The sequence below is a fragment of the Mytilus edulis genome, chromosome 10 (genome assembly GCF_963676685.1).
Source record: "Mytilus edulis chromosome 10, xbMytEdul2.2, whole genome shotgun sequence".
Lineage (NCBI taxonomy): Eukaryota > Metazoa > Mollusca > Bivalvia > Mytilida > Mytilidae > Mytilus > Mytilus edulis.
In genome coordinates this window covers 73922371-73935453 of record NC_092353.1, presented here as the reverse complement: position 1 = coordinate 73935453, position 13083 = coordinate 73922371, and the positions used below count along the sequence as shown (strand labels likewise).

Here is a 13083-nt window from a genome sequence, read left to right as displayed (position 1 = left end):
AATGGCAACCAGTATGTCAAGTGATTTTTAAGCATTTGTTAGATTAGAGCAACTGTGGGAAATTTGTTATATGTTGATAACAGGGTGTTGATGTATTTGATACAACTTACAGAAAATAATTGTACAGTATAACAAAATAGAAATCAGACAACAATTGTGTAAACTACAGCAGTTTAACATGGATTGTTCTATATTTCTACAAGGATTATAATTCAATACGCCAGGCGCTAGAATAAAAGAAACCTTAACAAAAATGGGAGATGTGATATTTACTGCCAATGAGAAAAATATCAACCCAAGTTAAAATAAAATGTTTGCTTAAATAGACAACCGTACGGTCTACCGCATTGAAAAAAAAAACATACCGTATATATAAAAGTCCTCAACATGAAACAACTGAAACAATTTAATTTAGAAAACCAACGGTATAATCTGAAACAAAACAATTTTCGAAACAAAATACATATGTATGACAGACACATACCAACGACAAATAACATTAAACAGACACATAGATAATGTGGCGGGGTTTAACAAGTTCGTTAGCACTCAGTCCATGTCGTAACCGAGGAACGTGGTGGTACCACCGGAGTTCAAAGACATTAATAACTTTTAAGAGATTTGACTTTGGTGTTTTAACGCAACTTTTAAGCTCCGCTTTTGGGTTAATCGTGGTGGCCAGATTTTATTGGTGGAGGAAGCCGGAGTGCATGGTGAAACCCACCGACCTTTGATAGGAAAACTGACAATCCTAGATAATTGAGATTGGAGTCGAGTGCACCCGCACAAGTGGGGTTCGAACTTACAACTCAGTGTTGTCTGGCTGATGATTACAATAGTAACTACTTAGACTAGACCACTCGGCCACCGAGGAGGCCCTTTTAAAAGAAAACAAGTATCAAGGATTAAAAGATTAAAAGATTAAAAGATCAATCAGTAAATATCCAGCATCCAATTGATTAAATGAAAAGATCAGAGAAAAACATGACCATGCAATGCCAAAATAAAGGTAAGTATATTTCTCGCATAAATATGTTCTGGAGTAATAGATAGTAACGATAAAGCAATAAGGTTTCATATGTTATTTATTGATGACATATGTCGACGTATGATATTTTATTGTGAAATTCACACATTATATTACGATTTCTATAAGGAAAGAATTAACTTTTAAGTATTTTAGATTTATATATTTGTAATGAATGTCATTGGTTATTGTACTGAAACTGAACAATTAAAATAGTCGTAAAATTTATGTCAATTTTCAAACAAATTTTTGATAACAATTGAATATTATTTAACATATAACAACAAAACGGTAAACCACATAGAAAAAAAGAGCATGACACAATTTTCATATCCATGTAAATGTTAGTTTTACTTTAATTTGAATTGATTTGCTGAAATACTTTTATAACTGTGGGTGGCAGCTATGGCTTTTGACAACATCTGATTTGATTTGCAAAAATGCATAATAGTTGTTTTCCATTACACCACCAAAGTACTCGGCTATAATTTTTTCAAACCAACAATTAACATGTCAGCAAAGGCCATTTTATACACATTCACATTACTATAAGACGTGTCACGGTACTTATCTATCCCAAATTCATGTATTTGGTTTTGATGTTATATTTGTTATTTTCATAGGATTTTGTAAAATGCTTAGTCCGTTTCTGTGTGCGTTACATTATAATGTTGTGTCGTTGTTGTCCTTTTATATTTAATGCGTTTCCCTCCGTTTTAGTTTGTAACCCCGATTTTGTTTTTTTGTCCATGGATTTATGAGTTTTAAACAGCGGTATACTACTGTTGCCTTTATTTATACGTTTTTATTGAATGCAAAGTGATTGATGCATACACAGAAAATGTAACAATAACTATTTGTACTCCAAATTGATGAACAAAAACTTCAACAATAATTGTATTCACATTTACATATCATGTACAACGGTCTAAAACTTTCATTAACCTCCTGTCTGTTATTTAGGACTTATGTCTAGAAAACGACTTGAGGTTGCAAACAAATCTTTAAGAAAAAAAAGAGATGGTTTCAGCTTCCCAATTGTTACCTTTTCATTTTAAATCCAAATAGTGAAATTGTAATCATCAATTTGTAAATATTACGGACGCCATCACGAAGCGTTTAACTGTTTAATCCATTTACTACTTTTCTGTTTGATCGGTGTTTTTACGTTAAAAAACTTTGTCTTTCCGTTATTTGCTCTTGTGTTCTATATCGATCATATTCGTCTACCCATTTCTAGCTGATTTGTCAAGTTTGTTTAACACTGTAACATGTCATGATGAGGCTAAGCTTTCTGTTAAATTATAACTCCGCCCTATCAATAATCGCATATTGTTCAGTAGTTGTCATTGATTACTGCAATTTGGTTTCAGTAATGAAAAATCCTCTTGAATTGTTAAAATTATCGAGGTTTTTCTTGTTGTTGAAGGCAGAAAAAGGTTGCATTGTTGATATTGACGTCGGATTTGTGCCAATAGACGGTCCAAGCTGTTTTCAAAATAGTTCATTAAATCGATCATATACATCAACATCCATTGTCTGCAATATCGTCTATGTTGTGTCTCCGATAGACAGTCTGACACGTCCATGCATTTTGATAAACATTGAAAATGAAATATGTCAAAGTGACCGTTAACCGACCTAAGAGCAGACAACAGCCGCGGGTTACCAATGGGTCTTCGTACAGCAATTAGTCTGTGTTATAAACGGTTTCAAATTATAAAATTATGTACTTAGACCTGACTTGATTTAGTTTCAAAGTGCTGAAGAGTATCAGTAAGGAGTAACTCATGGCAAGGACCAGAATAGTCATCAAATATTACAAAATGTATTGCTTTTACTTGTTTTTTTCATGCGCTCGAGTAAAGCATTCCTATATCATTTTTAAGGATTAAGACTACCTAAATCTTTTTGATAATAACTCTAGAAAGATATTTTCAACTATTTAAAAGGTAAAAATTTTATTTGAACGCTATCTATTTGACTAGGAAACTATGAAAGTGGTGGATATAGGCATGAGTATCATTTGTAAAAATCAAATGTGGCGGGGACAAAATCCCGTTAAAGGAAGTAAGAACAATTGATAAACATGGAAAAATAGAGATGGGCAGTTACTGATAAAAAGTTTATTTAGTTTACAAGGAAGATAATTCACTGTCCTGAAACTAATGTTTATTTGTATCAAGTTTACTTAGAACAATTAAATAGATTTATATATACGGACGAGATCCTTTTCGGATTAAGCATTTTGATGTTGAGCAATATACGAGAGGTCAGAAATAAATCAAAAGAGTTGTATATTAGCAAAAGTAATTCACAAAAATGATAAGTTTAAGAAGTCAAGTCATTTTTATAAGCAAGGTTTTTTAATACTCCAACGTTAATCTGTGTGTAACAAGGACATCGCAAAACTCAAATAAATGGATGAACTAAATACGTATACCAAAAACAATGTAAACAAAGAAACAATTCCTAATTTTAATCACATTTTTACATATTACTCTCAATGGACAAGTAGCCTTCTTAATCAACGAACTTCCTTTCATGTAGATCAATGACCTGGGTTCTGGACAAACTAAATAATGCCCTTAACAATTTTGAAAGTAATATTAAATTAAGATAGTATAAAATTTGAATTGATTAGATATTTATGCAGAATATTATATATTTGTCCTACTATTTTTGTATCGGTAGAACACAAATTATGGTGTTTCTTGCTACCCCTTTTTTGCTATTGGCTTAGAAATGTTCAGTTATTTTGTATTGATTTGTCAAATATTCTGTAATTAGATTAACATAAAAAAAACACAAAACTACCTTATAGAAAGAAATTAATTCATTTGTCATAGGCCGATTATGACTGTCCTTTTGTCTCGGTTTTTTAAAAAGACATTTAAATGAATATTAATGAAATAACAGACCTTTGAGGGTTTGCCGTGGTGTATGTACTAAATTTATAGTAAATAATTTACAAAACAAACGTTTTATTCACTGAACTAACTGGTTTTTGTTTTTGTTTTTTTAGTACTTATAAGTTTTATTGAATCTTTATTGATGAGAGAACTAGTAAGATTAGAATGTGTTTGTAAATAGGAGGTATTATTGTTATTTGCTAGATATTGACTTGACTATCAATACTATGTATTACTCAGTTACTACGTTTGAATAAAATGAAAGGAGGAATTGTTATGTATTGTAAATTTCCAAAAAGATACGAACTATAATTTTGATAGTTTTATCAATATATGCTCTTTGATTAATAGAAATAAATTCAAAATTTGAATCATTAACTACATTTACTGACGAAAAAATATACTCTTGCTTTTGCTATCTTCAATCGGTGATGGATAGAGATATTTGTATCTTTAGTATAAATCAAAATAGTGTCGAAACATCAAGTTTAAACATGTTAAAGGAAGTAGAAATAAATGTTACACACTCATCCTCTTTGTTTCTATTGAAAAGAGATGGACAGTTACAGATTAAAAGTACAAAACACTTGACCTCACAAACAACTTGACTTCACAAAACACTTGACTTCAAGTAATAGGGAAGAAAATCTACAGTCCTGATAGAAACGTATTTTATTTTTATCAAATTTACATAGAAATAATTGAAAAATATTTTTACTTGTTTGAATATGCCGTTAATGAAGTCGACGAATGATAAAGACATGTGCATCTGTTTGATTCGGATTTTGCACTCTGATGTTGATCAAAAACGAGCTGAATGACCAGAGTAGAATATGAGCAACTGCAATGCACAAACAAGTCAATTAAGCCAAGTCCTTGTTTTTTGTAAGCTTTGTTTATATTTTGATGTGCAGTTGTCTGTTACAAGGACATCGAAAATTAACATAAAGTAAACGTTGAGTGCAGATCAGGGTGTTTTCGGGTAAAATTACTGATCGGGCTGATATACATTAAAACTATAGAAAAAACTGGAACCCGTTATTTGAAAAGGTGAAAATTGCAAAGTTGGTTATTAGGATATTTAACACCTGTTTTATGGCTTTTTAAAGTTAAATGTTCATTTAGGTACAACAATACGGACTTCATCAAATACGATTGTGAGGAAGATTAAGTAACTGAGTTTGACTGAGAGATTACATACATTTGATGCTTGATAAACTGTTTAGCTAAACATACTAAATTATGTTATTAAAAACAATTTGAACAAGAGATAGTTACTTCAATGATATTTACAAATGACTTAAAAGCAGCAAGATCGATCAACGAACTTCTCTTTTACACGACAATATTCACCAATAGCTTATGTTTTCGATAACCCGGATGACGTCGTTGACAAACCTGACAATAAGATTCAATTTAAATAGGGAAGAGTTTGATGTTTGTATACAAGAATCAGATTTTTTCATATCAAACTTTTAACTGAATATTTACACACTGGTATTTTGAATAGTGTTTATTGAACTCTTTGTTTTAATTAACTAAGATTCTGTAAGTTGGTATGACTTCAAAAACTAAAATGAGACTGCATTATCCAAACGAGTAAACACTTTTTCAACAGACTATTTATCATCGTCCAATTGTCACAGTCTTATATTTGTTTTTGTATTAAACAAAGACATTTGAATGAATTTTAAGATCGTCAGCAGCGGCCATAGTAAATTGGTAATACTTATTTTGCAAACATGCATAATCTGTTTTCCGTAACCGTACCTGATCTTGATATTTGCCTGAATAAAATATTCAACAATGAAACCAGAACCAATATGTTGAGTCTGTTTTATATAAGACACAAGAGTCACCCAATCCCAACTGATTAATGAGGGTTCTATTTTTAAACAAGTTAAAGATGACTCAATATGTGATGTTATACAGGTATGAACACTAATTGGACTTTATGATTTTAATGTTTGAATTTTAGGATAGCGAACAATCATGCTTCTCTTAGGTTGCTTATAATATTAAACCTTACTACCATTGAAAGGGTACTGTTTCATAGTTAAGTCTAATTTAACACGATGTATGTGTGTATTGTAGTAGGATTTGAACTATATATAAATATATGTAATATTCTTTTGATCGGTGCTTTTTGTTGGTGGCTTTTTGTTAATTGCAAGATAATGTTATATGCTTTGAAAAATGTTTGACACAACCATGTTCGCAAGTGCCAGAAATTCAGTTGTTGTCGTTGATAGCTCTATGTATTGTTCATTTTATTTTGTACTCGTTTAAGTATGAATAGACTACTATATTCCATGCCGGGGCCTTCAGATGTTTCTAATTGGTGAAGTCCGAACGGACTGCGTTGTCTTATTACCCACCACAGCTGTGTCAACGAACAGTCTTATTTGTCGATGTATCTCTTCAAAACAATCACCTGCTATGTACAAGATACTTTACTGGCAAACGAAATAACTTAATATTCCCGAACAATCTTCACCGATAGACAGGTTATATCTTTACAATAACATGACGCTTTACAATATTTCAAGCTCTTGATAGTCCATTTCGTCTTAAGAAAATAAAAGTCTCTTCCTGAGCAATATGGCATGTTCTAAATCGGCACAGTCTTTCAGGTGATCTACAGGTGTAAATTTCTGTCACTTATTTATTGAGACCTAATTCCATAAATATCATTCAAGGAGCCTAAATTCCTTGATCTTGAGACGGGACTTCGACGATAAAATAAGCTTGGTTGGTTCACAAAACTAGGAACCTATGCTATTACCAAACAATAAAACTCAAGTGTTTCTTGATAGATGCAATTAAAATTAGTTTTAGAGGTTGATTTTTTTCATCTGCTTCTTTCGTTTTTTGTCGGTTAACATTTAATCGACCACTAAGTACTATGCACAAACACAAACATTTGGTTTTATCATTATTTCAGATTGGTGTGTAGTTTTATAGTTGTTCTTTGCTTCATTTACGTTTATACATTAAATAAGGCAAAATTGTTAGGTTTTTCCTTTTTATGTTCACTTGCTTGAAGTGTGGCAATGGTCTGAGGTATAAAAAAATCCTAAACAAATAAATGTTTTAAAATATATATATATTAAAACGTATTTTGCCAGATACGATTATTGAAAAAAACTGATTTTGATAATATGAGGCAGGCATAACCTGTAAATGGGGACGAAGTCTGTATGAATTATTTTTTGCAAATTAAATATTTGTTTAAAAAATAAGAAACGGAAATACCGTAATGTTTCCGATTTTGGTTCTGGTGTTAGGGATTTAGTTGTGACTTTATTTAAATTATGACGTCATATGCAATGTAAACAAAGAAACGCTATCATCAGGTAACGTTTTTTTCATATCAAGGAATTATTAAAAATGAAATTGGTATTGCGCGTTCCTTCCTATTTTATACTAGACTGATAAATATATATTTTACTCAAAGTTTCATACAAACGAGACCGGAAAAAGGAAGTACATTGTACATTTCTGCGCAGGTCCGGGATTTCAAAACAGGACAAAAAAAATTTGAACGATTTTGAGTTCATTAGTACAATGAAAAATTCGGGAAATTTTCCCGTATTTTTTTTTATTGAATTTTCTACTGTTATTGGGGTCTCCGTCCCCATATAAATAATGGCGCTGTAATGAATAACATAATTTTTGATGATAGTGCACTATGGGTCCGTTGTGTATTTTTAAGATACAGTTCTGTGCTGAAAATTTGATAATTGAGAAAAAAGAGGACTTCGAGGTGTTAAATCATTAAAAACAACAAATCAAATAGTGACAATAAAAAGGTAGAGAAATGATTTGATTGATTGTTGGTTGCTTTACGCCGCATTAGCACAACAAGGCTATATCGCGGCGACAAGGTAGAGAAATAAGGTAATCAGTATGTAATGTTTAATTATAACTCAACAACACAATTTCGTTTATGCAAAATAACAGTTTACTTAATTGTAAGCTTTATAAGCCATTCCAGCGGGGTAACCGTAACCATCCACAAAATCTCCATTGCCGTAAATCCATAAACCAAACCGTACTTTCTTTTTATGTTCTATTCGATGAAGCCCTGCCGATATAGGCAGACTGAAAGTGCTAAAATTGTTCATTCCTTCAGAAATGCTAAAAACACTACTTTGACTTCTTGAAGAATTTCCATCCAGGAAAAGCCCATCAGTAGCATCGCTCTGCACCGTGATGCTTATGTAGCTGTCAAACCCTGTAGGTACTACGAAGTCATATTCATAAAGGTATTGATTTACACCCGGAATCGTCATCATAAAAGGATCTCCTTTGCCTGTACTTAACCCGTGTGGATATGACGTGACAAGTATGTCTTCAGATGATGAAATAAAAGAGATCGTGTTGTAATAAAAATCAAAGAAATCTCTTGCGTTTAGTGTTTTTGATATTGTCTTGTTGTCAGTTTTAATAGTTAGATTAGTACTATTTACCGCCTGTATGCGTACAGTGTTATTTAAACGTGTAGATGTATACGGAGTTATAAACATATCATCTAGTTGATCAGTAGGTAATACGGATTCTATAAATGGATTACAGCTACCTAAACTAATATTATCTGGTACTGCAGTATTACACTGATTACCACTGACTACAATTATTGGTTTTGATGATGTTACCATGGTTCCTGATAAGTCTGATGAAGTTGATAACTGAAATGTGTCATACTTGTTAACCATTATTCTAATCGTATCGTTGTTACCATACTGCTTGTTGTCATATGTTATAGAACCACTTTTCAATTTCAAATTTATACTGACAACTGTATTTTGATAACATGGTGTAAGTGCTATCATATTTTTATATCTTGTAATAAATGCAGGTAGAGTTGGTATAATGTATTTGGTAGAGGCAAATCTCGTAGGCATTGATGAATATCCCTCTGAGACGTCGGTTCCGAGGGAAAATCCGTAAACATTTATTCCTTTATCTGAGTGAAGTTCTACGCCAGCCATATGTATTCCATCAGACGGTAGAACACTTTTACTCAGATTATATTCTGTATTACTTTTGTCCATAGTGATAGTATGAATTTTGTTCTCGTTGAAATAACGAATTGAAAGACGTATTGTATTCTCTGATGCTACCAAAATTTTCGGCGTTGTCGGGTAATAAAAAATTCCTTCTTGAAAAATTACCATGAAACTTGTGTCTTTTCCATCTGTATTGAATATATTAGATAATAAAAAATATTTGGAAAAAATGCTTCCACAGAAAACAAAGAATTTTGGTTATACATAAGTCATACAAGTGTCTTAAAAGTATCTTTTGGATTTAATAATAATAAAATTCTAATATACTTCAAGTGAACTGGGGTTTTAATTGTGACAAACTGTAAATTTCAGCATTTGTTTTTTATGTTGTAACGTTATGTCGTTCGTTGGAGTGGTTCATAAGTGTTTCTCGTTTTATATCTATATTTTAATTTATAGACCGTAAGTTTTCCTGTTTGAAATGGTCCTTTAAAGCTTGCTGATCGGTGTTAGCCAAGGCTCCGTGTTGAAGGCCGAACTTTGACCTATATTTGTCAACTTTTTAAAAAAATGTAACATTTGCGCTCATTATATATCTCCTTATTTGTATATATGAACATGTAAATAAGTAAGGAAAAGCATATAGGAATGTACATAAGTGCTTACAGAGAAAACTAAGATTTTTGGATATACATAAGTCATACAAGTGTCTAAAAAGTATCTTTTGAATTTGATAATAAAATAAATCAAATATACTTCCAATAACATTGTCTACCATCCAAGAACGAAAAGGATTTGAACAAGAACTGGTAACAATTAAAAATCAATTGTTCAGAGAACAATTGAAGGTCTTTCCATCAAAACAATGTATTTTGATATGAAAAGTTGTGAAACTAAGTTTAAAATGTCATTTCAATCGTCAAATGATAGCTCCTAGTAAGCTGATTCCAAAAATATATTGTTTACATACATTTTTTTTAAATAAGGGAGATAATTTGTTACTTCCGGTTTGAAAATGTTACTTCCGATTATATTTGAATATTTACTTGACACTGATTCCAAAAATATCTGGTTCTATATACTTTTATATTAATAAAGTACAAAAAAATAGCTATTTCCGGTTTACAAAAGGTCACTTCCGGTTGTTTTTTACAAGGTTAAATGGTTTGATACCTTTTTCTAAAAGTTGTATATCTTTATCATGTATACATATAGAATAAAAGCAAAGGTCAAAATCTAGAACGTCAAATTAAGCTATGACCTTGAGATCAATTTCAAGGTCATAAACCAAGGACCTCAAATCAAAAGACCATAGGTCTTTATTATATTTAGTTAATTAGTTATATCACCAAACGCGTATTTTTAAATACAAGAGGGGAGAAAACTCCCTTTTACATTCAACGTACGCTTGCAATCAAAATTTACATCTTACGACATGTCGCAACTAACAATTTAGTAAAAATAATTTGTTGATATCTTATACAGTCTTTGGATATAAGTGAAAATAAGCCAAATTCAAATATTAGAATATGACCTTGACCTTTGACCTTGACCTAATTTTCATTTTTTGGGACCAAGGACCTCAAATCAAAAGATCCTAGGTCTCTATCACTTATGATTTATAAGATAGAAATTCATATCACTTATATCAGATGCATAAGGGGAAATAACTCTCATATGGAGCGGTCATATCGCGAAGGATATAACGAGCAATTTTGTAAAATAAATTTGTCATAATCTTTTACGGTTGCGAAGGAGATGCGCTAACAAGGAAAACAGTGTTTGGGGAGATAACTCCTACAAAGAAAAGTATTCGTTTACGCAGGGTAAATTTCAAAAGCGCATAAACTGTTCGATATCATATACCAAATATCTAAGCGACATATTGCGAAACAAATGTTTATCGCAAGAACAAAATTAGGCGGAAGAAAAAAAAATAATCAGAAGAAAAACAATAGGTCTTTCCACAGAAAAGTGGAAAGACCTAATAAGCAAAACTCATATGACATTTATTGGATAATACTACATATAGGCTGTTGTCTGCTCTATGAATGAGTTGTTGTATCCCTTTTACAGTCATCATTTCCATTTTCAATTTGATAGCTATCATCGTGAATTTTACAAAAGCACATCAGATACAAATATTATGGCAGACTGCAACCCGAACAGGAAATATAAATGGTGTCGGGATAAACATATAACCTTATTTTGATGTTTTGTTTAGTGCATGCTTTTCTACAAGGACATTATATACAATGTAAAACTAGACACTTCATATGATTGATTGATGATTGTATATTGTCACGTGGAAGAAAATATTTCAATCATATCTCGAGTGAATACACATTTCAATACCATTTGGGAAAGTTAAACATTGGGAAAGTGCAGGCAGGACAGTTTTATATTACACAATTTGTTGGGGCATTTCTAATAAGTACTGAAAGTCTTTGGCATGGGGACATTAACAGAAGTAAATTTGTAATAAATGAAAATCAAACATGTATTCTTTATTCAACGAAATTCGGGCGACAAGACTTTTATAATGCATATGATTTTCATTAAACATTTGTCATTGTATTGTGATATGATAAAAAGGAATGGACACAAAGGGATCGATTACCCATTAGAATGAGAAAATAGGCACAAATCCAAAATATAATGAAATAATCAAAGTTTAACAATGACAGTATAAATATACTAGCTAGCATTGCGAGTGACTCTCAGCCAAAAACCATATTTTTGTTCATCAAATTGACTTTGTTTTACTAACAAAATAACATAAAAGCATGGTTATAAATAGCAAATAAGTTGCGTGTATAACCAAAATAAATAAAAATAATAATTACCATGTATTACGTTATGTATTCACCTCATACAACAACGACTAGTTCGTATGAAGTATTTTATTTCTTGAATAATGAAGAATACCTCATTGCACAATTTTCTGGCGTCAAGAATTAAAGACAGCTCATTCCTACGGAAGCAAAGACAACATTGATATGCTTTTTCTTTTCGAGAAATCGAAAACATACAAAACATTTTCGAAAACTTTAAAGCTAGGCTCACATTGCCGATCAGACCAACTCGATCAATCTTGATCAAGACAAATTAAGCGATCGGGAGACTGGTCTGACTCGATCGATAAGAATATTCGGGGTGATCTATCTTGGTTTTCATCGATCTGACTTTCTACCTGAGAGTTTTTGACATGTCAAAAATATTCGAGTAAAAATAGAGAAGCCAGTCACTCGAGAAGAGATCAAGACTTTGTCGAGTAGCGGTCGATTTTATCGGTAAAGGATCGTGTAGAGATCAAGTTTGGTCGGAATACAAATAGTTTATCGATCATTACTCGATCATTTCGATCTTTAATGAATCGCTTCACGATCACAGCGACTTCTATTATTTTTTTTTATCTCAGACCAACTCGACCATTCACTATCTCTATGTGACCACATTCGACCACTTTTCGATATCTACTCGGCCATATACGAGTATACATGACTGCTACACGATTCTATAAAAATGTGTGCAGCTCTGATGAACTCTCATAACTTTGCTTCTTCAAAAATTTACTGTCACTATAAACCCTTCCATGAACAGTACGTGTTGATACTTTTGCAAGAAGGGATAAAGTTTTAAAAGACAAAAGATATCAAAATAACAAACAAACTCAAAGGTCAAAAACAAACCGACACAGCCAAAACGAAAAACGGAGCGGACGAGAAGACAAACAGCAGTACACAAAACACAACATAGAAAACGAAAACACGAAACCCAATAAAACCTGGGATGATCTTCAGTGTTTCGGAAGGGAAGTAGATCCTGCATTTTGGTCCACAGGATTTGTTAAATATGAAAGTAAGTGTGCATCAAAATTCATTCTTAGACAGCTAATGACTACTTTAACCTTCAGAGTTAGTTTTTAAGAACATCAATATTATATTTTATTTGTTTAATGGGCTATTTTTGTTTGACTGTCCGTAATTTCCGCCTGTCCAGAAATTTTGTAGTATAAAAATCAGAAGATGTGGTATAATTGCCAATGAGGCAGCTCTCAACAGGACACCAAATGACTTAGAAATTAACAGTTAAATGTCAACGTACGGTCGAATATTTAAAAAAAAAATTA

The 13083-nt window shown here is 31.8% G+C and overlaps 1 protein-coding gene across 2 annotated transcripts in view; it reads right to left on the bottom strand.

Annotated features, from left to right (window-relative positions):
* Positions 1-7842: 7842 nt before the first annotated feature.
* The window catches only part of LOC139491885 (uncharacterized), a 39977-nt gene continuing 34736 nt past the window's right edge, over positions 7843-13083 (bottom strand). For both annotated transcript variants that reach the window (XM_071279800.1, XM_071279801.1), the window contains exon 8: positions 7843-9139. In XM_071279800.1, the coding sequence (XP_071135901.1) occupies positions 7908-9139 (1232 nt within the window). In that variant the 3' untranslated portion in view covers positions 7843-7907. The remainder of the gene's footprint in view (positions 9140-13083) is intronic.